This window comes from Oncorhynchus tshawytscha, linkage group LG25, assembly GCF_018296145.1.
Source record: "Oncorhynchus tshawytscha isolate Ot180627B linkage group LG25, Otsh_v2.0, whole genome shotgun sequence".
NCBI lineage: Eukaryota > Metazoa > Chordata > Actinopteri > Salmoniformes > Salmonidae > Oncorhynchus > Oncorhynchus tshawytscha.
Window position 1 is genome coordinate 20,469,927 of NC_056453.1, and position 25,178 is coordinate 20,495,104.

A 25,178-nucleotide genomic window follows, 5' to 3' on the forward strand; every position below is an offset into this window, starting at 1 on the left:
TCGAAAGCCAAGTCAACAAACAGGTCACTGACCATCTCGAATCCCACCGTACCTTCTCCGCTGTGCAATCGGGTTTCCGAGCCGGTCACGGGTGCACCTCAGCCACGCTCAAGGTACTAAACGATATCATAACCGCCATCGATAAAAGACAGTACTGTGCAGCCATCTTTATCGACCTTGCCAAGGCGTTCGACTCTGTCAATCACCATATTCTTATCGGCAGACTCAGTAGCCTCGGTTTTTCGGATGACTGCCTTGCCTGGTTCACCAATTACTTTGCAGACAGAGTTCAGTGTGTCAAATCGGAGGGCATGTTGTCCGGTCCTCTGGCAGTCTCTATGGGGTGCCACAGGGTTCAATCCTCGGGCCGACTCTTTTCTCTGTATATATCAATGATGTTGCTCTTGCTGCGGGCGATTCCCTGATCCACCTCTACGCAGACGACACCATTCTATATACTTCCGGCCCGTCCTTGGACACTGTGCTATCTAACCTCCAAACGAGTTTCAATGCCATACAACACTCCTTCCGTGGCCTCCAACTGTTCCTAAACGCTAGTAAAACCAAATGCATGCTTTTCAACCGTTCGCTGCCTGCACCCGCACGCCTGACCAGCATCACCACCCTGGATGGTTCCGACCTTGAATACGTGGACATCTTTAAGTACCTAGGTGTCTGGCTAGACTGTAAACTCTCCTTCCAGACTCATATCAAACATCTCCAATCGAAAATCAAATCAAGAATCGGCTTTCTATTCCGCAACAAAGCCTCCTTCACTCATGCCGCCAAACTTACCCTAGTAAAACTGACTATCCTACCGATCCTCGACTTCGGCGATATCATCTACAAAATTGCTTCCAACACTCTACTCAGCAAACTGGATGCAGTTTATCACAGTGCCATCCGTTTTGTCACTAAAGCACCTTATACCACCCACCACTGCGACTTGTATGCTCTAGTCGGCTGGCCCTCGCTACATATTCGTCGCCAGACCCACTGGCTCCAGGTCATCTACAAGTCCATGCTAGGTAAAGCTCCGCCTTATCTCAGTTCACTGGTCACGATGGCAACACCCATCCGTAGCACGCGCTCCAGCAGGTGTATCTCACTGATCATCCCTAAAGCCAACACCTCATTTGGCCGCCTTTCGTTCCAGTACTCTGCTGCCTGTGACTGGAACGAATTTCAAAAATCGCTGAAGTTGGAGACTTTTATCTCCCTCACCAACTTCAAACATCTGCTATCTGAGCAGTTAACTGATCGCTGCAGCTGTACATAGTCTATCGGTAAATAGCCCATCCATTTTTACCTACCTCATCCCCATACTGTTTTTATTTATTTACTTTTCTGCTCTTTTGCACACCAATATCTCTACCTGTACATGACCATCTGATCATTTATCACTCCAGTGTTATTAATCTGCAAAATTGTAATTATTCGCCTACCTCTTCATGCCTTTTGCACACAATGTATATAGACTCCCCTTTTTTTCTACTGTGTTATTGACTTGTTAATTGTTTACTCCATGTGTAACTCTGTGTTGTCTGTTCACACTGCTATGCTTTATCTTGGCCAGGTCGCAGTTGCAAATGAGAACTTGTTCTCAACTAGCCTACCTGGTTAAATAAAGGTGAAATAAAAAATAAAAAATAAAATCATGCACTTCACAAAATAGATGGCATCATGAGGAAAGAAAATTATGTGGATATATTGAAGCAACATCTTAAGACATCAGTCAGGAAGTTAAAGCTTGGTCGCAAATTGGTCTTCCAAATGGACAATGACCCCAAGCATACTTCCAAAGTTGTGGCAAAATGGCTTAAGGACAACAAAGTCAAGGTATTGGAGTGGCCATCACAAAGCCTTGACCTCAATCCTATAGAAAATTTGTGGGCAGAACTGAAAAAGCATGTGCGAGCAAGGAGGCCTACAAACCTGACTCAGTTACACCAGCTCTGTCAGGAGGAATGGGCCAAAATTCACCCAACTTATTGTGGGAAGCTTGTGGAAGGCTACCCGAACCATTTGACCCAAGTTAGACAATTTAAAGGCAATGCTACCAAATACGAATTGATTGTATGTGAACTTCTGACCCCCTAGGAATGTGATGAAAGAAATAAAAGCTGAAATAAATGATTCTCTCTACTATTATTCTGACATTTCACATTTCACACTTAAAATAAACTAACTGACCTAAGACAGGGAATTTTTACTAGGAGTAAATGTCAGGAATTGTGACAAACTGAGTTTAAGTGTATTTGGCTAAGGTGTATGTAAACTTCCAACTTCAACTGTATGGGTCACGTGCTCTTTCCATGACAGATTGACCAGGTGAAAGCTATGATCCCTTATTGATGTCACTTGTTAAATCCACTTTGTGGCAACTCAATATTAGGAAGATGAAACTAAATGCATGCTCTTCAACCGATCGCTGCCCGCACCTGCCCGCCTGTCTAGCATCACTACTCTGGATGCTTCTGACTTAGAATATGTGGACTATATGTGAACTACAAATACCTAGGTGTCTGGTTAGACTGTAAACTCTCCTTCCAGACTCACATTAAGCATCTCCAATCCAATATTAAATCTAGAATCGGCTTCCTATTTTGCAACAAAGCATCCTTCACTCATTCACTCAAACATACCCTCGTAAAACTGACTATCCTACCGATCCTTGACTTCGGCGATGTCATTTACAAAACAGCCTCCAACACTCTACTCAACAAATTGGATGCAGTCTATCACAGTGCCATCCGTTCTGTCACCAAAGCCCCATATACTACCCCCCACTGTGACCTGTATTATTACGTTGGCTGGCCCTCGCTTCATATTCGTCGCCAAACCCACTGGCTCCAGGTCATTTATAAGTCTTTGCTAGGTAAAGCCACGCCTGACTAGACTGGAATGGAAAGTAATTGCACTCTGAATTCCTCTCAGAAACATTCACTCTTTCTCTCTTAGATTTGTCTCTCTCTCTAATGAATATCCAGGCATCACACACATAAATGTCGCCTGGCAGACAATGCTGATCCGACCTGACAGAGACCTGGAGACGACTTACACATACACACACATGAAGACACACACACACATATGTACACACACACACACACGTATATAAACGTATGTAGGATCACACATACTGTACATACAGGCAGACACACACAGCAGCAGAAAATGTGTTTCTCATGTTGGGTTGGGATCAATTCCATTTAAATTCTCTAAATTCAGGAAGTGAATTGAAGTAAGATTTTGATTATTATATATTTTTATGAAAATCCTTCCTGAATTGAAATGGAATTGACACCAACTCTGGTGCTTTATTCAAAACCAAAAGCATCATCTGTGTGAAAGGGGCATTATGACTTCAACCCACAGCTCAGAGAGAACAGAACGTCATTGACGTGTTCATGGAGAGAGACAGAACAATACATTCACGAGAGCACACACACAAAGCGAGAAGGACAGGGTTAGGAGTGTGTGTGCCTGAGGGATCGGGGTTCTGGAAGCACTGACCTCACTGCTAAGACCGAGGCTGTCCCCGTCCCCCTGAGCTGACCGAGGCTGTCCCCATCCCCCTGAGCTGAAGCTATCTGACACACTGACACACTGACCTCACTGCTGAGACCGAGGCTGTCCCCGTCCTACAGAGCTGAAGCTATCTGACACACTGACCTCACTGCTGAGACCGAGGCTGTCCCCGTCCCCCTGAGCTCCAGCAGGTATATTTCACTGATCACGCCCAAAGCCTTTGGCCGCCTTTCCTTACAGTTCTCTTCTGCCAATGACTGGAACAAATCCTCTCACAAATCCCCTCACTAACTTTTAACATCAGCTGTCAGAGCAGTTTACAGATCATTGCACCTGTACATAGCCCATCTGTAAATAGCTCACCCAACTACCTCATCCACATTTGTTATAATTTATTTTGCTCCTTTGCACCCCAGTATCTCTACTTGCACATTCATCTTCTGCACATCACTCCAGTGTTTAATTAATACATTGTAATTATTTTTGCCACTATGGCCTATTTATTACCTTACCTCCCTAATCTTATTTAATTTGCACACACTGTACATAGACTTTTCTATTGTGTTATTGACTGTACGTTTGGTTATTCCATGTGTAACTCTGTGTTGTTTGTGTCTTACTGCTTTGCTTTATCTTAGCCAGGTCACAGTTGTAAATGAGAACTTGTTCTCAACTTGAATATATGGTTAAATAAAGGTTAAATATATGCACTGCTCAAAAAAATAAAGGGAACACTAAAATAACACATCCTAGATCTGAATGAATGAAATATTCTTATTAAATACTTTTTTCTTTACATAGTTGAATGTGCTGACAACAAAATCACACAAAAATTATCAATGGAAATCAAATTTATCAACCCATGGAGGTCTGGATTTGGAGTCACACTCAAAATTAAAGTGGAAAACCACACTACAGGCTGATCCAACTTTGATGTAATGTCCTTAAAACAAGTCAAAAAGAAGTTCAGTAGTGTGTGGCCTCCACGTGCCTGTATGACCTCCCTACAACGCCTGGGCATGCTCCTGATGAGGTGGCAGATGGTCTCCTGAGGGGATCTCCTCCCAGACCTGGACTAAAGCATCCGCCAACTCCTGGACAGTCTGTGGTACAACGTGGCATTGGTGTATGGAGCGAGACATGATGTCCCAGATGTGCTCAATTGGATTCAGGCCTGGGGAACGGGCGGGCCAGTCCATAGCATCAATGCCTTCCTCTTGCAGAAACTGCGGACACCCTCCAGCCACATGAGGTCTAGCATTGTCTTGCATTAGGAGGAACCCAGGGCCAACCGCACCAGCATATGGTCTCACAGGGGGTCTAAGGATCTCATCTCGGTACCTAATGGCAGTCAGGCTACCTCTGGCGAGCACATGGAGGGCTGTGCGGTCCCCCAAAGAAATGCCACCCCACACCATGACTGACCCACCGCCAAACCGGTCATGCTGGAGGATGTTGCAGGCAGCAGAACGTTCTCCACGGCGTCTCCAGACTCTGTCACGTCTGTCACGTGCTCAGTGTGAACCTGCTTTCATCTGTGAAGAGCACAGGGTGCCAGTGGCGAATTTGCCCATCTTGGTGTTCTCTGGCAAATGCCAAACGTCCTGCACGGTGTTGGGTTGTAAGCACAACCCCCACCTGTGGACGTTGGGCCCTCATACCACCCTCATGGAGTCTATTTCTGACTGTTTGAGCAGACACATGCACATTTGTGGCCTGCTGGAGGTCATTTTGCAGGGCTCTGGCAGTGCTCCTCCTGCTCCTCCTTGCACAAAGGCAGAGGTAGCAGTCCTGCTGCTGGGTTGTTGCCCTCCTACGGCCTCCTCCACGTCTCCTGATGTACTGGCCTGTCTCCTGGTAGCGCCTCCATGCTCTGGACACTACGCTGACAGACACAGCAAACCTTCTTGCCACAGCTCGCATTGATGTGCCATTCTGGATGAGCTGCACTAGCTGAGCAACTTGTGTGGGTTGTAGACTCCGTCTCATGCTACCACTAGAGTGAAAGCACCGCCAGCATTCAAAGGTGACCAAAACATCAGCCAGGAAGCATAGGAACTGAGAAGTGGTCTGTGGTCACCACCTGCAGAACCACTCCTTTATTGGGGGTGTCTTGCTAATTGCCGATAATTTCCACCTGTTGTCTATTCCATTTGCACAACAGCATGTGAAATGTATTGTCAATCAGTGTTGCTTCCTAAGTGGACAGTTTGATTTCACAGAAGTGTGATTGACTTGGAGTTACATTGTGTTGTTTAAGTGTTCCCTTTATTTTTTTGAGCAGTGTATATATTTTTAAATCTACACACAATACCACATAATGACAAAGCAAAAACAGTTTTTTGGAGAAAAACTTTAAATAAGTAGTCAGACCTTTTACTCAGTACTTTGTTGAAGCACAAATGCAGCGATGACAGCCTTGAGTCTTCTTGGGTATGACTCTACAAGCTTGGCACACCTGTATATGGGGAGTTTCTCCCATTCTTCTCTGCAGATCCTTTCAAGCTCTGCCAGGTTGGAGGGTTGAGCATCGCTGCACAGCTATTTTCAGTACTCTCCAGAGATTTGATTGGGTTCAATTCCGGGCTCTGGCTGGGCCACTCAAGGACATTCAGAGACTTGTCCCGAAGCCACTCCTGCATTGTCTTAGCTGTGTGCTTAGGGTCATTGTCATGTTGGAAGGTGAACCTTTGCCACAGTCTGAGGTCCTGAGCGCTCTGTAGCAGGTTTTCATTAAGGATCTCTCTGTACTTTGCTCTGTTAATCTTTGCCTCGATCCTGACTAGTCTCCCAGTCCCTGTCTCTGAAAAACATCTCCACAGCTGCCACCGCCATGCTTCACCGTGAACATGGTGCCAGGTTGCCTCCAGACGTGACTCTTGGCATTCGATCTTGGTTTCCTCAGACCAGAGAATCTTGTTTCTCATGGTCTGAGAGACCTTTAGGTGCTGTTTGGCAAACTCCAAGCGGGCTGTCATGTGCCTTTTACTGAGGAGTGGCTTCCGTCTGGCCACTCTACAACAAAAACCTGATTGGTGGAGTGCTGCAGAGATGGTTGTCCTTCTGACAGGTTCTCCCATCTCCATAGAGGAACTCTGGAACTCTGTCAGAGAGACCATTGGATTCTTGGTCACCTCCCTGACCAAGGCCGTTCTCCCCCAATTGCTCGGTTTGACTGGGTGGGCAGCTCTAGGAAGAGTCTTGGTGGTTCCAAACAGTGTTTGGAAAAAGTACCCAATTGTCATTCTTGAGTAAAAGTAAAGATACCTTAATAGAAAATTACTCAAGTAAAAGTGAATGTCACCCAGTAAAATAATACTTGAGTGAAAGTTTAAAAGTATTTGGTTTTAAATATACTTAAGTATCAAATGTTAAAGTAAAATAATAAACCAAAGCAGGTGGGATCCTTTTCTTGTTTTTAAATGTACTGATAGCCAGGCACATGCTCCAACACTCAGACATAATTTACAAACAAAGCATGTGTTTAGTGAGTCTGGCAGATCAGAGGCAGTAGGGATGACCAGGGATGTTCTCTTGATAAGTGTGTGAATTAGACAATTTTCGTGTCCTGCATTCAACGAGTACTTTTGGGTGTCAGGGAAAATGAATGGAGTACAAAGTACATCATTCTCTTTAGGAATGTAGTAAGTAAAAGTAAAAGTTGTCTAAATTATAAATAGTAAGGTAAAGTACCAATACCCCAAAAAACTACTTAAGTAGTACTTTGAAGTATTTTTTACTTAAGTACTTTACACCACTGGTTCCAAACTTCTTCCATTTAAGAATGATGGAGGTCACTGTGTTCTTGGGGACCTTCAATGCTGCAGACATTTTTTGGTACCCTTCCCCAGATCTGTGCCTCGACACAATCCTGTCTCGAAACTCTACGGACAATTCCTTCGACCTCTTGGCTTGGTTTTTGCTCTGACATGCACTGTCAACTGTGGGACCTTGTATAGACAGATGTGTGCCTTTCCTGATCATGTCCAATCAATTGAATTGACCACCGTTGGACTCCAATCAAGTTGTAGAAACATCTCAAGGATGATCAATGGAAACAGGATGCACCTGAGCTCAATTTCGAGTCTCATTGCAAAGAGTCTGAATACTTATATAAATAAGGTATTTCTGTTTTTTATTTTTCGTACATTTGCATATTTTCTAAAAACCTGTTACGCTTTGTCGTTATGGGTTATTGTGTGTAGATTGCTAAGGAGTTTTTTGTATTTAATCTATTTTAGAATAACACTAACGTCACAAAATGTGAAGAAATTCAAGGGGTCTGAATACTTTCCGAAGGCACTGTATATATTGCAAACTGCGCTGGCATGCCTTGGCAATGTTGGTGTAACAGTACATCATAGGGAAAAACACTTGGGGATTTTTATGGCGATGTACCGGTATGTAGGAATGATCATGTGAGCCTACTAACAGACCCCAGTTCTATGGCCACTGGCCATGCAGGGTGTGAGATGGCTCTGCCCCTATGCAACCTCTGTGTCCCACTTTTCTTGTTCCCCCTGACAGCATGACAGAGGCTGGGCCAGCAGCGGTCATTGATGCAGTTTTTTTCTACTTAGTTTGTTTGTTCCATTGTTAATTAGTCACACCTCATTTAGTACTAGGGGCCACATCCTCCCTTGGCAAAACAGCACTTTGCAACAGGCAGTGTTGGGCTGTGATAGATCTGTGACAGATAGGGAAGAAGAATTCTCAATCCCATCACAAATGTTAGGAGCATTTAAATAGTATGCTGTCTGTACAATTGACAAATAAAGTGGTATTAATCTTATTACTAACTTTATTCTCTTTTTTTCTCTCCATTTCGCTCTCTCTTACTCTCTATTCTTCTTTCTCCCTACAGAGCACTACCACCTGAACAATTCAGCCTTATACCCAGGAATGCCACACCCTCATAGCAACCTCAGTGGACTGGGCCTCAACAAGTACAACTCCCTCAGGGCTGTGGGTAAGGCCACACACACACACACACACACACACACACACACACACACACACACACACTCACACACTCACACGCATAAGCATAATGGACACAAACATGCGCGTACACACACATGCATAAACACACATTAACACACATATAAACATATGGACACACACATGCGGACACACATGCATTCTCTCACACACACACACACTGTGCACTCCAGGACATGCTGATCATAATCCAGACTGGCACTGTAACCTTTTCAAACCATCGTAAGGTTTTCAAGCTGGCATCTGATGTGGTTTTGGCTCCCTTCATGGAAAAGACATATCATGAATGAAAGGAGATATCCTACTGGCAATACAGTCTCAGCGCTTTTCTGGAAAGTGTAGGTCAGATCCATATACACTCAGTGGCAGTTTATTAGGTTCACAAAAATGGTTTGCAGACAGGCATCAAGGCATTCAGTTACTGTTCGAGGTACTGCTGCTCATTCTGTTCACCAGCTCCAGAGGTCTACATCACCGGCCTTCTAGGCGTCACTGAACTGGATTCATTACCACCAACCCCGGACTGTCTTGTTTCATTACGCACACCTGGTTCCATTTCCCCCTGATTAGTATGTGTATATATGTGTCCTCTGTTCCCCTTTGTCCTTTATTATTATTGTTCCGTGTCCGTTGGTCTTGTGAGTACCTGTGCTGTGTTGTATTCGCTTGCGTGTTACCATGTTAGTGTGCACTTGTTATTATGTGTCACAGTCTTTGAGGAGTAGTGGGGTTGGAGTCAGGCGCAGAGAGCAGAGGGTTCGGAAACTCGTATTTTATTCTGGTACAAACGGTCACGCCAAAATACTGGGAGCATAAAACTGATCGGCCCAAACACAGGACCCAAACAGTCCGGAGAAAATAAAATACAAATACACATCCACACTCTAACAGAGGTACAATCCCGCACAAACCTAAGTGGGCCTAACAGGCTTAAATAGTCATAAATCAAGAAACAAAATAAGGGACAGGTGCAACCAATAAGACCAAACGAACAGAAAAGGAAAAAGGGATTGGTGCCGGCCAGTAGACCGGCGACGGTGACCGGTACTGTTGGGACAGTACCCCCCTGACGTGCGGCTCCCGCAGCGCTCCCCCACCGGCCTCGAGGGCGACCCGGGGGGCGAGGCGCAGGGCGATCCGGGTGGAGGCGGTGGAAGTCCCTCAGTAGTGAAGGGTCCAAAATGTCCCCCACCGGTACCCAGCACCTCTCCTCCGGACCGTACCCCTCCCAGTCCACGAGGTACTGTAGGCCCCTCACCTGGCGTCTAGAGTCCAGGATAGCATGTACTGTGTACTTCGTGGACCCCCCGATGTCCAGAGGGGGCAGAGGGACCTCCGGCACCTCACCTTCCTGCAGGGGACCAGCCACCACCGGCCTGAGGAGAGACACATGAAACGAGGGGTTAATACGATAGTAAGGAGGAAGCTGTAACCTATAACACACCTCGTTTATCATCCTCAGGACTTTAAATGGCCCCACACACTGCGGCCCCAGCTTCTGGCAGGGCAGGTGGAGGGGCAGGTTTCGGGTCGAGAGCCAGACCCGGTCCCCCGGTGCGAACACGCGGTGTTGGTCAGCGCTCCTCTTCTGCCGTCCACTAGCTTGTTTTAATGAAACAAGCTAGTGGACTTGTTTCCTCCACCGCAGGAGCCCATTCCTCCACCGCAGGAGCCTTGGTCTGGCTCTGATGCCATGGAGCCAGGACCGGCTGGTATCCCAACACGCACTGGAACGGTGACATGTTAGTAGAGGAGTGGCGGAGGGAGTTCTGAGCCACCTCCGCCCATGGGACGTACCTCACCCATTCACCAGGCCGGTCCTGGTAATACGACTGCAGAAACCTACCCACATCCTGGTTCACTCTCTCCACCTGCCCATTACTCTCGGGGTGGAAACCCAAGGTCAGGCTGAACGAGACCCCCAGCCGTTCCATGAACGCCCTCCAAACTCTGGACGTGAACTGGGGACCCCGATCAGAAACGATGTCCTCAGGCACCCCGTAGTGCCGGAAGACATGGGTAAACAGAGCCTCCGCAGTCTGTAGGGCCGTAGGGAGACCGGGCAACGGGATGAGACGGCAGGACTTAGAAAACCAATCCAAAACGACCAGGATCGTGGTGTTTCCCTGAGACGGGGGAAGGTCGGTGAGAAAATCCACCGACAAGTGCGACCATGGCCGTTGTGGAAAGGGGAGGGGCTGTAAATTCCCTCTAGGCAGGTGTCGAGGAGCCTTGCTCTGATCGCACACCGAGCAGGAGGAGACATAAAACCTCACGTCCTTGACCAAAGTGGGCCACCAGTACCTCCTCCTAAGACTCCGCACTGTCCTCTCGATCCCAGGATGACCCGAAGAGGGTAGTGTATGGGCCCATCGAATCAACCGATCACGGACACCAAGAGGCACGTACTGAACACCTGCTGGACACTGAGGGGGTGCAGGTTCCAACCGTAACGTCCGCTCGATCTCCGCGTCCACCTCCCATACCACCGGTGCGACCAGACTTGAAGCCGGGAGGATGGGAGTTGATTCATTGGGCCGCTCCTTGGTGTCATATAGGCGGGACAGCGTGTCGGCCTTCGTATTAAGGGAACCTGACCGATAGGAAATCGTAAAACGAAATCGGGTAAAGAACATGGCCCACCTGGCCTGACGCGTATTCAATCTCCTCGCTGCCCGGATATACTCGAGATTACGATGGTCAGTCCAGATGAGGAAAGGGTGCTTGGCCCCCTCAAGCCAATGTCTCCACCCATTCAGAGCCTTGACTACAGTTAACAACTCCCGGTCCCCCACGTCATAGTTCCGCTCTGCCGGACCGAGCTTCCTCGAGAAGAAAGCGCAGGGGCGGAGCTTTGGTGGCGTGCCCGAGCGCTGTGATAGCACGGCTCCCACTCCAGCCTCGGACGCGTCCATCTCCACTATGAACCCCAAAGAGGGGTCCGGATGAGCCAGCATGGGAGAGTCGGTGAACAGCTCCTTCAGGCGACTGAAAGCTCTACCTGCCTCTGCTGACCAGCGCAAGTGCGCCGGTCCCCCCTTCAGCAGTGAGGTAATGGGAGCAGCCACCTGACAAAAACCCCGGATAAACCTCCGGTAGTAATTTGCAAACCCTAAAAACCGCTGCACCTCCTTTACCTTGGTCGGAGTCGGCCAATTACGCACGGCTGTAATGCGGTCACACTCCATTACCACCCCAGAGGTGGAAATGCGATAACCCAGGAAGGAAGTGGCTTGTTTGGAGAACACACATTTCGCAGCCTTGACGTACAGATCATGCTCCAGCAGTCTCACAAGTACCGTACGCACCAGAGACACGTGCGCGGCGCGTTTGGCAGAATAGATCAGTATATCATCGATATACACTACCACCCCCTGCCCGTGCAGGTCTCTGAGAATCTTGTCTACGAAAGATTGGAAAATGGCTGAAGCATTCTTCAACCCATAGGGCATGTTGAGGTACTCATAGTGGCCAGATGTGGTACTAAACGCGGTCTTCCACTCATCTCCCATCCGGATACTCACCAAATTATATGCACTCCTAAGGTCCAGTTTTGTGAAGAAACACGCCCGTGAAATGATTCCACCGCCGTGGTGATGAGAGGTAGCGGGTAACTAAACCCCACTGGACTTTAGACCTCTATAATCAATGCCCGGACGCAGACCTCCCTCCTTTTTCTTCACAAAAAAGAAGCTTGAGGAGACGGGTGACGTGGAGAGCCAAATATACCCCTGTCCCAGAGATTCAGTGACGTATGTCTCCATAGCCACTGTCTCCTCCTGGGACAACAGGTACACGTGACTCCTGGGAAGTGCTGCGTTTACCAGGAGGTTTATCGCGCAATCCCCTCATCTATTAGGTGGTAATTGGGTCGCCCTCTTCTTACAGAAGGCGATAGCCAAACCGGCATATTCAGAGGGAATGCGCACAGTGGAAACCTGGTCTGGACTCTCCACCGTCGTCGCACCGATGGAAACTCTGATGCACCTGCCTGAACACTCCTCTGACCACCCTCGGAGAGCCCCCTGTCTCCATGAAATCTCAGGATTGTGATTAGCCAGCCAGGGAATCCCCAGCACCACTGGAAACGCAGGTGAATCAATAAGGAAGAGACTAATCCGCTCCTTATGATCCCCCTGCGTTACCATGTCCAGTGGAACCGTGGCCTCCCCGACGAGCCCTGACCCTAATGGTCGGCTATCTTAGGAGTGCACGGGGAAAGGTTGGCCTAACGACACCAGGGGAGTCCCTAGCCTTAACGTGAGCCCACGATCCATAAAGTTCCCAGCTGCGCCTGAATCGACTAGCGCCTTATGCTGTAGAGAGGGAGAAAACTCAGAAAAATAAATTAGTAAGAACATATGACCAACAGGGAGCTCTGGGTGAGTCTGGTGCTGACTCACCTGGGGTGAACAAGGCGGCTCTGAACTCCGTGTAGTGATCCCCCTAACTCCATGCCGAGGGCCTGGGCCATTCCCCACTCCAGGGCTCGACCAGTCAAGCAGGAGACGAGGACACTCACGCTGACCTCCCATCCGCCGCTCGGCCCTCCGGTGGGTGGTCGAACAGGGCCCGTCGGATCCCTCGCCGAATCTGGGCCATTCCCACTCCAGGTAGCCAGGTACAGCTCCAGCTGTAGTAGGAACCCCTGGCACCCAGCCGCCATTCCATCGTACTCCCTGGGGAGTGCCAGACGCAGGGCACCGGATCCGGATGCCGGAGGAGGGGTAGGTGGTGCTGGCAGAAGAGGAGCTGGGGGTGAGGTAGGGAGGTCATTCCTCTCCCATCGGCCCATCCTCTCCATCATCTGGTCCATTGCCGACCCGATCCGGTGGAGAATGGCCGTATGATGGAGGACTCGCTCCTATCAGAGGTACAGTCCCGGACAAACCTAGGCAGGCCTAACAGGCTTAAATAGACATAAATCAAGAAACAAAATAAGGGACAGGTGCAACCAATAAGACCAAACGAACAGAAAAGGAAAAAGGGATTGGTGGCGGATAGTAGACCGGCGACGACGACCGCAGAGCGCCACCCGAACAGGCAAGGGAGCCACCTTCGGTGGGAGTCGTGACATTATGGGTCTCGTCCCGTGTATTTATTAGAGGTTTACACCATGCTCTTTGTTTGGGTTACAGCCCTGTGTTGTATGTATACGTATTTGTTTTGGGCTTCGTCTATTTAATGTTCATGACATAAGCTATTTTGGGTAGAGAAATAAAAGCCCCTATTTCATATTCCTGCTCCTGTCTCCTATCATTATACAACGTGACATCGATTGCATGTTAGAATGGGCAAAACGAGTGACCTTAGCGACTGCGCTTGGCATGATCGGCGGTGCCAGGCGCACTGGTTCCAGTATCTCAAACGTCCAGCCCCCTGGTCTTTTCACGCGTGACAGTGTCTAGGCAGTGGTGGAAAATGTTAAAGTAAAGATGATACTCTTTAATATAAAATTACTCAATAAATGTCACCCAATAAAATATTACTGGTTTTATATATACTTAAGTATCAAAAGTACATGTGATTGCTAATATATACTGAATTATCAAAGGTAAAAGTATAAATAATTTCATATTCCTTACAATAAGCTAACCAGACAAAACACTCCAACACTCAGACATAATTTACAAAGGAAGCATCTGTGTTTAGTGAGTCCACCAGATCAGAGGCAGTAGGGATGACCAGGGATGTTCTCAGGATAAGTGCGTGAATTGGACCATTTTCCTGTCCTGCTAAGCATTCAAATGTAATGAGTACTTTCGAGTGTCAGGGAAAATGTATGGAGTAAAAAGTACATTATTTTCTTTAAGAATGTAGTGAAGTAAAAGTTGTCAAAAATAGAAATAGTACAGATGCCCCAAAAAACTACTTTAGTACTTTAAAGAATTTTTATTTACATCACTGTGTCTAAAGGTTACAGAGAACGGTGCGACAAACAAAAAACAACCAGTCAGTGAAGTCCTGTGGGCGAAAACATCTTGTTTATGAGAATGGTCGAAGTAGAATGGCAAGAATCGTGTAAGCTAACAGGCGGGCCACAAACAGACAAATAATGGCGCAGTGCAACAGTGGTGTGCAGAACAGCATCTCGGAAAGCACAACTCGTCAGTCCTTATCGCGGATGGACTATTATAGCAGACGACCACACCGGGTTCCACTCCTATCAGCTAAAAACAAGAAGCGGCTCCAGTGAGCATGCGATCACCAACACTAGACAATTGAGTGGAAAAACATAATCTGGTCCGACGAATCGCGGTTCCTGTTGCGTCATGTTGATGCCAATCAGGATTTGGCATAGGCAGCATGAGTCCATGGCCCCATCCTGCCTGGTGTCAATGGTTACAGGCTGGTGGTGGTGGTGTAATGGTGTGGGACATTTTTCCCTGGCACGTTTGGTCCCTTGATAACAATTGAGCAACATTTGAATGCCACACCTTGTAGAATACATGCCTTGAATAATTCAGGCTGTTCTGGAGGCAAAAAAAGGGGTCCAGCCCGGTAGTAGATGTGTGTACCCAATAAACTGGCCACTGAGTGTATATAATCAAATCAAATCAAATTGATTTATATAGCCCTTCGTACATCAGCTGATATCTCAAAGTGCTGTACAGAAACCCAGCCTAAAACCCCAAACAGCAAGCAATGCAGGTGTAGAAGCACAGTACACCATATACACAGTTTATGGTTCTGGTGAATATCATGTAAACCAGGGTTTCCCTAACGTTTTGTTAATTTCCTTAGGACTAGACAGCTGATTCAAATAATCAAAGCTTGATGTTGAGTAAGTTATTTGAATCAGCTGATGTTGTGGTACAGACTGGCAGATCATGAACTTGGGAGATAGAAATATTAAAGTCGCACACGCTATACTATTCACAGTAATGTATTATTTTGTGTCTGAAACAACATTATGGCAGTGTGTTGGGACAGAACACACCATTCACACCGACAGACTGAAGAGAAATACAGCAATGGACAGGGAACAGAATCTCTGTCACTCCACAATCTACTTTTCAGGCATAAAGGGATGATTCACTGACTAGAGTGGAATGGAAAGTATTGCACTCTGAATTCCTCTCAGAAACATTCGCTCTTTCTCTCTTAGATTTCTCTCTCTCTCCAATGAATATCCAGGCATTACACCCATACATATTGCCTGGCCGATAACGCTGATCCGACCTGACAGAGTTCACACGTAGACACACACACACGTATATAAACGTATGTAGGAACACACATACTGTGCATACGTACAGGCAGACACGAAGATTTAGATTATTATATTTTTTATGAAAATCCTTCCTGAATTGAAATGGAATTGACACCAACTCTGGTGCTTCATTCAAAACCAAAAGCATCATCTGTGTGAAAGGGGCATTATGACTTCAACCCACAGCTCAGAGAGAACAGAACGTCATTGACGTGTTCATGGAGAGAGACAGAACAATACATTCACGAGAGCACACACACTCCTAACCCTGTCCTGCTCGCTTTGTGTGTGCCTGAGGGATCGGGGTTCTGGAAGCACTGACCTCACTGCTAAGACTGAGGCTGTCCCCGTCCCCCTGAGCTGACCGAGGCTGTCCCCGTCCCCCTGAGCTGAAGCTACCTGACACACTGGCCTCCCAGTGCCCACCCTATTTATAACACAAACTTCCAGGATTATTACAGTCAAGTATTTTAGTTTTTTTCTGAAATCAGGGCCTCTTCTTAGACAGTTGACAGTTAACTTCAGGCCACTAACTCTCTTCTCTCTTGTCTGCTGCAGCGGACACTGCCTCTAGGGGATACTATAAGAGCTACCCTTTGATGGACTTCTCCCAGTACCAGGCAGCTCCAGCCTTCCAGCCCAACTCCCTGCACCCCAAGGACAAGTCCTACCTTCACCAGGACCACCACCAGCTCCCCACCCACCACAACCTCCACGCCCCCCTCTCCATCTCCATCCCCCAGAGCCACCCGGAGAGGTCCCGCCTGTCCAAGACCACCAGCCACCCCCTGTTCTCTAGCTCGGCCTTGAAAGCCTGGGACACCAGTGGACACTACGTCCAGAGGCAGACCTCCCAGCCTGGGCACATCTCAGCCCATCAGCATGCCTATTCCACCAGGAGACTGCACAGTGTAGAGAATTTCCCGGAGATGTTCAACCACCCTGTGTCATATGGCCACCCATCCGCCTACCACCACACCAGGCATAAGAGCTACTCCACCAACAGCAAGACAGAGGTCACTGTCTGAGAATGGAGCTCTGAGTTCCTCTGTACCTACAATGATACAGAAACAGATACAAAAATGTAAAGGATAGAGAGGAGTGTCTAAAAGTGTTTAAAAGATACTGGATGAAGGGGGGTTAAAAGATAGGGCAACAATGCATCAGCATCGCCACCCACCACCATGACTCAAGCACAATAACTGAACCACAAAGATCCCCAAGACATTGATAATGCAAGAGAAACACTGTCGCTCTCGGAACACCTCTGAGCCTCTCGGTCTCTATGTCTATGTCCTCTATGTCTATGTCCACAACTCCTTGTTGCTCGGAACCTTTCTTTAACTCTACCACATCTCTCCTTGCATTCTTCTCTGATCTTGTTCTTTTGCCTATATCCTCTATTTCCCACTCCCACAGCTCCCCCCTCTCTCAGCCCTTAGAAGCGCTGTGTTCAGGCCTTTAGAAGGATGATGGCACCCCCGGGGCCACATTAACTCGACAGGGACAATGCCATCCTCACGTCAGCTCCAATCAGCCTCCGCCCCAGCGCAAGACAGAGAGAGAGAGAGGGAGAGAGACAGGTAGGGAGATAGTGGGAAATCACTCTAGGGATCTTTAGAGGAAAGCCGGATGACAGGAGTGGACAAAGTATATATGTACAGATTTTTCTTCCCTGGGGGTGAAATGAAGTAGTCATTGTGGATCTGGAGACTGTATAGCCTGGGTGCCAGTCTGTTTCTGCTCTCTTGCCAACTCCTTATGGAATTGTCACGGCTTGACAATGACAATGGAGTAGGCAATGACACAAACAGATCTGGGACCAGGCTAGAGACTGGGTCTTGGTGGAGTGTTTATGAGTGCGTGTGAGTATGTGAGGACACACTGGGCTGTCAGTGTAAGTGAATTCGCTGCGGCATCTCAGACCCCAGAGGAGGTCTTCCGTGTTTTCCCCTGATGCACGAACAGTAAAGGGCACAGACAAGAGCTCTAGAGGTGTTGCTAAGGCTACCAGACTCTCTTTAAATGGCAATGGATGTACCCTATTCTACAAGTGGTGCATCTATTTGTTTACCAGGACTATGATTATCCACTGAGGTAGAATAAAGAAACAAAACTATTGTTGAAAAGTAGGATACTTGTACATGACTAAATGACACATAACAGGCAGGGGACTAGTGATAGCAACATCTTTGGTCAGGTGCAGTAGTTCTAAAACCCAGACAATGGTGCAGAAATGTGTAAGGACCAATGAAGTCTAATCGACGCTACGGTCTCTCGGAAGGTATTGGGTTGAGCACAAACTCACCCTAAAGAGGTATACACATGTAGTCTTGTAGGACCATCCTGCGATCTAGCAAGATCAGGATGGCCATACGAGGCTAACACACATGGCCAATGTACTAGCTGCACACTTCAGATTAAACCACTTCCAGAAGTGCTAATGAAGGCAATGAATACAACTAAACTCTTTACATGAGTCATGATCATGATGCATTACTACCCCTTACCTCGCACATCCCTACCCTTCCTCCTTTTCGACAAGTAGTCTAACGTTTAAGAGTGTGTGCGCCAGTAACCGAAAGGTCACTGATTCAAATCCCCAAGCCTACTAGATGAAAAAGATGTCAATGTGCCCTTGAGCAAGGCACTTAACCCTAATTGTGCCTGTAAGTCACTCTGAATAAATGACTAACATGTAATCTTCTCTTCTCTATTCCTCCTCATCTTCTCTTCTCTATTCCTCCTCATCTTCTCTCTATTCCTCCTCATCTTCTCTCTATTCCTCCTCTACCATTTTCTAATCAGCTCCTCTCCAGTTGTAACCGTAGCCTTCTTTCATCTCTTCCTTCTCTCGGCTCTCTCATCAAGTCTCTATTCACCCCATCTTTTGGAGAGCTATTTTCTTTCTCATTCCCTCCCTATCACTCGCTCATGTTCCATCTGTTCTCTGGCTCTAGGCGGTGTAACTGATAGTCCTTTGGCCCCCTGCTCTCTTTCCCAGTCCCATCACCCCACGTCCCACAGCCCCAGAATGCAGGTTTGCTTGCGTGTGTATGTATGTGTTTCAGGGCAGTGGGCTGAGACAAGGGCATGTGTACTCTCACATGAACATGATTGAAACTACCAGACACTGTTTAAATGACTCCCGCGCCTATAGCAGCTTTTAAAACAAATGTTTTGACGACAAGAACAGAAAACGGACCCATTTTCAGCTAAGTTTTCCACTGAATGCTTCCTGTCCTCAACTGAAAACCGAACATAGCCTATGCAATGCCAAACCTGTAACACTGTATCAACATCAACACGCTAGCATTACACCCTCACAACAAATTGTAAGATACCACCACCACAATGACTACCGCAATTGGTCATAACCATGTCATAACAGCTGACATAACTTGCTATAACATGTCATAATGGTCATAACACTGTCATGACCCATATATTTTCACCTGTTGTGATATATATTGTGTTATTTTATGGCTGGTTATGACACCTACATACGAAACCCACATTTTTTTCAATTTCTTAAAATGCGTTTTAAAATCCTTTGTTGTTGTAATGTATTCATTAAAGTTTGTTTAAAAAAATATATTTTAAATAACTTTTCTTTAAATAATACACTTTGTGTCATGAAGGATTCTGGCCACCCTGTGTCACTTTACTTGGACTAAGAAAATACAAAGAGTGAAGAGTGCAAAGATGTCATCAAGACAAAGGGTGGCTACTTTGAAGAATCTCAAATATAAAACAAATTTAGATTTGTTTAACACTTTTTTGGTTACTACATGATTCCATATGTGTTATTTCTTAGTTTTGATGTCTTCACTATTATTCTAGAATGTAGAAAATAGTAAAAATAAAGAAAAACCCTGGAATGAGTAGGTGTGTCCAAACTTTTGACTGGTACTGTATATATACAGTTGAAGTCATAAGTTTACATACACTTAGGTTGGAGTCATTAAAACTCGTTTTCAACCACTCCACAAATTTCTTGTGAACAAAATATAGTTTTGGCAAGTCGGTTAGGACATCTACTTTCTGCATGACACAAGTAACTTTTCCAGCAATTGTTTACAGACAGATGATTTCACTTATAATTCACTGTATCACAATTCCAGTGGGTCAGAAGTTTACATACACTAAGTTGACTGTGCCTTCAAACAGCTTGGAAAATTCCAGAAAATTATGTTATGGCTTTAGAAGCCTCTGATAGGCTAATTGGGGGTGTACCTGTGGATGTATTTCAAGGCCTACCTTCACACTCAGTGCCTCTTTGCTTGACATCATGGGAAAATCAAAAGAAATCAGCCAAGACCTCAGGAAATAAATTGTAGACCTCCACAAGTCTGGTTCATCCTTGGGAGCAATTTCCAAATGCCTGAAGGTACCACGTTCGTCTGTACAAACAATAGAATGCAAGTATAAACACCATGGGACCACACAGCTGTCATACTGCTCAGGAAGGAGACACGTTCTGTCTCCTAGAGATGAACGTACTTTAGTGCGAAAAGTGCAAATCAATCCCAGAACAACAGCAAAGGAACTTGAAGATGCTGGAGGAAACAGTAAAATAAAATATATCACATATCGACATAACCTGAAAGGCCGCTCAGCATGGAAGAAGCCACTGCTCTAAAACCGCTATAAAAAAGCCAGACTACGGTTTGCAACTGCACATGGGGACAAAGATCGTACTTTTTGGAGAAATGTCCTCTGGTCTGATGAAACAAAAATAGAACTGTTTGGCCATAATGACCGTCGTTAGGTTTGGAGGAAAAAGGGGGAGCCTTGCAAGCCGAAGAACACCATCCCAACCGTGAAGCACGGGGGTGGCAGCATCATGTTGTGGGGGTGCATTGCTGCAGGAGGGACTGGTGCACTTCACAAAATAGATGGCATCATGAGGAAAGAGAATTATGTGGATATATTGAAGCAATATCTCAAGACATCAGTCAGGAAGTTGAAGCTTGGTCGCAAATGCGTCTTCCAAATGGACAATGACCCCAAGCATACTTCCAAAGTTGTGGCAAAATGGCTTAAGGACAACAAAGTCAAGGTATTGGAGTGGCCATCACAAAGCCATGACCTCAATCCTATAGAAAATTTGTGGACAGAACTGAAAAAAGCGTGTGTGAGCAAGGAGGCCTACAAACCTGTCTGAGTAACACCAGCTCTGTCAGGAGGAATGGGCCAAAATTCACCCAACTTATTGTGGTAAGCTTGTGGAAGGCTACTCAAAATGTTTGACTCAAGTTAAACAATTTAAAGGCAATGCTACCAAATACTATTTGAGTGTATGTAAACTTCTGACCCACTGGGAATGTGATGAAAGAAATAAAATATTAAATAAATCATTCTCTCAACTATTATTCTTTATTTTTCAAATAAAGTGGTGACCTAAGACAGAGAATTTTTACTAGGATTAAATGTCAGGAATTGTGAAAAACTGAGTTTAAATGTAGTTGGCTAAGGTGTATGTTAACTTCCGACTTCAACTGTATATAACATAAACCTACTGTTGACACGTAGGCTATGGAGTATGGAATGTTTTGCTTTGTGTGTAGGTTTTGTGGGTTTTGACACTTCTGTACGAGTCATAACCAGCCATAAAATAACTACCGTGGTAGGTTTTGTGGGTTTTCACACTCTTATGTAGGTGTCATAACCAGCCATAAAATTACTACCGTGGTAGGTTTTGGAGGTTTTCACACTCTTATGTAGGTGTCATAACCAGCCATAAAATAATGCAATGTCACAACAGGTTTAAACATGGGTCATGACAGTGTTATAATCATATTATGACAGGTTATGTCAAACGTTATGACATTATGACATGGTTATGACTGTGTAATGAGGCTGGGTGTCAAGTAAAGTGTTACCATGCAACATAACACAACATGAGTGAGGCAAAAACTGTGCAAGCAGCACACACTGGTGACGGTGGTCAATTGGGACTAGAAAGGTTGAAGCAATATAAATAATTATTCATATATCAGTATTTAAGTCAATGTTTTTACCGTTGAATGAAGTGCTTCCAGCCTTTTCTATTATGACACCATGCATTTTTCCAACCCTTGTACTTACCCTAAGAGTAGGGGTGTTAAGCCCGGTGTCCTGGTTAAATGACCAATCTGACCCTCATGCCATCATGGCCACCTAATGATCCCCAGCTTCCAATTTGCTCATCCATCCCCCTTCACTCCCCTGTAACTATTCCCCAGGTCGTTGCTATGAATGAGAATGTGTTCTCAGGCAACTTACCTGGGAAAAAAAATAAGAACGTACAGGGAATACTTTGCTTTATGTTCTGTTGGGATAAATGTATGACACACAGTGAGCTCCAAAAGTATTGGGACAACAAATATTTTGTTATTTTGGCTTTGTACTCTAGTACTTTGGTTGTGAAATGATACTATGACTATAAGGTTAAAGTGCAGACTGTCAGCTTTAATTTGAGGGTATATACAGTGCCTTGCGAAAGTATTCGGCCCCCTTGAACTTTGCGACCCTTTGCCACATTTCAGGCTTCAAACATAAAGATATAAAACTGTATTTTTTTGTGAAGAATCAACAACAAGTGGGACACAATCATGAAGTGGGACGACATTTATTGGATATTTCAAACTTTTTTAACAAATCAAAAACTGAAAAATTGGGCGTGCAAAATTATTCAGCCCCCTTAAGTTAATACTTTGTAGCGCCACCTTTTGCTGCGATTACAGCTGTAAGTCGCTTGGGGTATGTCTCTATCAGTTTTGCACATCGAGAGACTGAAATTTTTTCCCATTCCTCCTTGCAAAACAGCTCGAGCTCAGTGAGGTTGGATGGAGAGCATTTGTGAACAGCAGTTTTCAGTTCTTTCCACAGATTCTCGATTGGATTCAGGTCTGGACTTTGACTTGGCCATTCTAACACCTGGATATATTTATTTTTGAACCATTCCATTGTAGATTTTGCTTTATGTTTTGGATCATTGTCTTGTTGGAAGACAAATCTCCGTCCCAATCTCAGGTCTTTTGCAGACTCCATCAGGTTTTCTTCCAGAATGGTCCTGTATTTGGCTCCATCCATCTTCCCATCAATTTTAACCATCTTCCCTGTCCCTGCTGAAGAAAAGCAGGCCCAAACCATGATGCTGCCACCACCATGTTTGACAGTGGGGATGGTGTGTTCAGGGTGATGAGCTGTGTTGCTTTTACGCCAAACATAACGTTTTGCATTGTTGCCAAAAAGTTCAATTTTGGTTTCATCTGACCAGAGCACCTTCTTCCACATGTTTGGTGTGTCTCCCAGGTGGCTTGTGGCAAACTTTAAACAACACTTTTTATGGATATCTTTAAGAAATGCCTTTCTTCTTGCCACTCTTCCATAAAGGCCAGATTTGTGCAATATACGACTGATTGTTGACCTATGGACAGAGTCTCCCACCTCAGCTGTAGATCTCTGCAGTTCATCCAGAGTGATCATGGGCCTCTTGGCTGCATCTCTGATCAGTCTTCTCCTTGTATGAGCTGAAAGTTTAGAGGGACGGCCAGGTCTTGGTAGATTTGCAGTGGTCTGATACTCCCTCCATTTCAATATTATCGCCTGCACAGTGCTCCTTGGGATGTTTAAAGCTTGGGAAATCTTTTTGTATCCAAATCCGGCTTTAAACTTCTTCACAACAGTATCTCGGACCTGCCTGGTGTGTTTCTTGTTCTTCATGATGCTCTCTGCGCTTTTAACGGACCTCTGAGACTATCACAGTGCAGGTGCATTTATACGGAGACTTGATTACACACAGGTGGATTGTATTTATCATCATTAGTCATTTAGGTCAACATTGGATCATTCAGAGATCCTCACTGAACTTCTGGAGAGAGTTTGCTGCACTGAAAGTAAAGGGGCTGAATAATTTTGCACGCCCAATTTTTCAGTTTTTGATTTGTTAAAAAAGTTTGAAATATCCAATAAATGTCGTTCCACTTCATGATTGTGTCCCACTTGTTGTTGATTCTTCACAAAAAAATACAGTTTTATATCTTTATGTTTGAAGCCTGAAATGTGGCAAAAGGTCGCAAAGTTCAAGGGGGCCGAATACTTTCGCAAGGCACTGTACATCCATATCGGGTGAACCGTTTAGAAGTTACAGCACTTTCTGTACATAGTCCCTTCATTTTAGGGGACTAAAAGTAGTGAAAAGCTAAGTATTTGGTCCCATTTTCATCGCACGCAATGACTACATCAAGCTTGTGACTCTACACATTTGTTGGACGAATTGGCTGTTTGTTTGGTTGTTTCAGATTATTTTGTGTCCAATAGAAATGAATATACCTAACTGAAAGCGGGAACCATCGCATTTAACAATGAAAAAAGGTGACTGGGAATATTGGTGAATACAAACAGTGTTGAAGTCCTGGACTTCCTGACGGGCCGCCCCCAGGTGGTGAAGGTAGGAAATAACACCTCCACTTCGCTGATCCTCAACACTGGGGCCCCACAAGGATGTGTGCTCAGCCCACTCCTATACTCGTCGTTTACCCATGACTGCGTGGCCATGCATGCCTCCAACTCAATCATCAACTTTACAGACGACACAACAGCCTGATTACCAACAATGACGAGAGCCTACAGGGAGGAGGTGAGGGCCCTGGGAGTGGGGTGCCAGGAAAATAACCTCTCCCTCAACTTCAATAAAACAAAGGAGATGATCGTTGACTTCAGGAAACAGCAGAGGGAGCACCCCCTCATCCACATTGACGGGGCCGCAGTGGAGAAGGTGGAAAGCTTCAAGTTCCTCTGCGTACACATCACTGACAAACTGAAATGGTTCACTCACACAGACAGTGTGGTGAAGAAGGCGCAACGGAGCCTCTTCAACCTCAGAAGGCTGAAGAAATTTGTCTTGACACCTAAAACCCTCACAAACAGGTGCATCAAAGCTGGGACCGAGAGACATCTATCTCAAGGCCATCAGACTGTTAAATAGCCATCACTAGCACATTAGAGGCTGCTGCCCTATATACAAAGATTTGAAATCACTAGCCACTTTAATAATGGAACATTAGTCACTTTAATAATGTTTACATATTTTGCATGACTTATCTCATATGTATATACTGTATTGTATACTATTCTACTGTATCTTAGTCTATGCCGCTCTGACACTACTTGCCCAAATATTTATATTTTCTTAATTCCATTCCTTTACTTTAGATTTGTGTGTATTGTTGTGAAATGTTTAGATATTACTTGTTAGCTATTACTGCAGTGTTGGAGCTAGAAACACAAGCATTTTCACTACAGCCGCAATAACATCTGCTAAACATGTGTATGTGACAAATAAAATTTGATTTGATAAATAAATAATGTAGTCATTTTGGAGTCACTTTTATTGTAAATAAGAATAGAATGTTTCTAAACACTCCTACATTAATGTGCACGCTAC

The 25,178-nt window shown here is 45.6% G+C and overlaps 1 protein-coding gene across 1 annotated transcript in view; it reads left to right on the top strand.

Annotated features, from left to right (window-relative positions):
• LOC112224785 (protein shisa-9) overlaps nucleotides 1–18,442 on the top strand; it is a 49,468-nt gene extending 31,026 nt beyond the window's left edge. Inside the window, exons 4-5 of the mRNA XM_042306106.1 lie at nucleotides 8,396–8,500; nucleotides 16,304–18,442. Coding sequence (XP_042162040.1) covers nucleotides 8,396–8,500; nucleotides 16,304–16,773 — 575 coding nt within the window. The 3' untranslated portion in view covers nucleotides 16,774–18,442. The remainder of the gene's footprint in view (nucleotides 1–8,395; nucleotides 8,501–16,303) is intronic.
• Nucleotides 18,443–25,178: the final 6,736 nt, after the last annotated feature.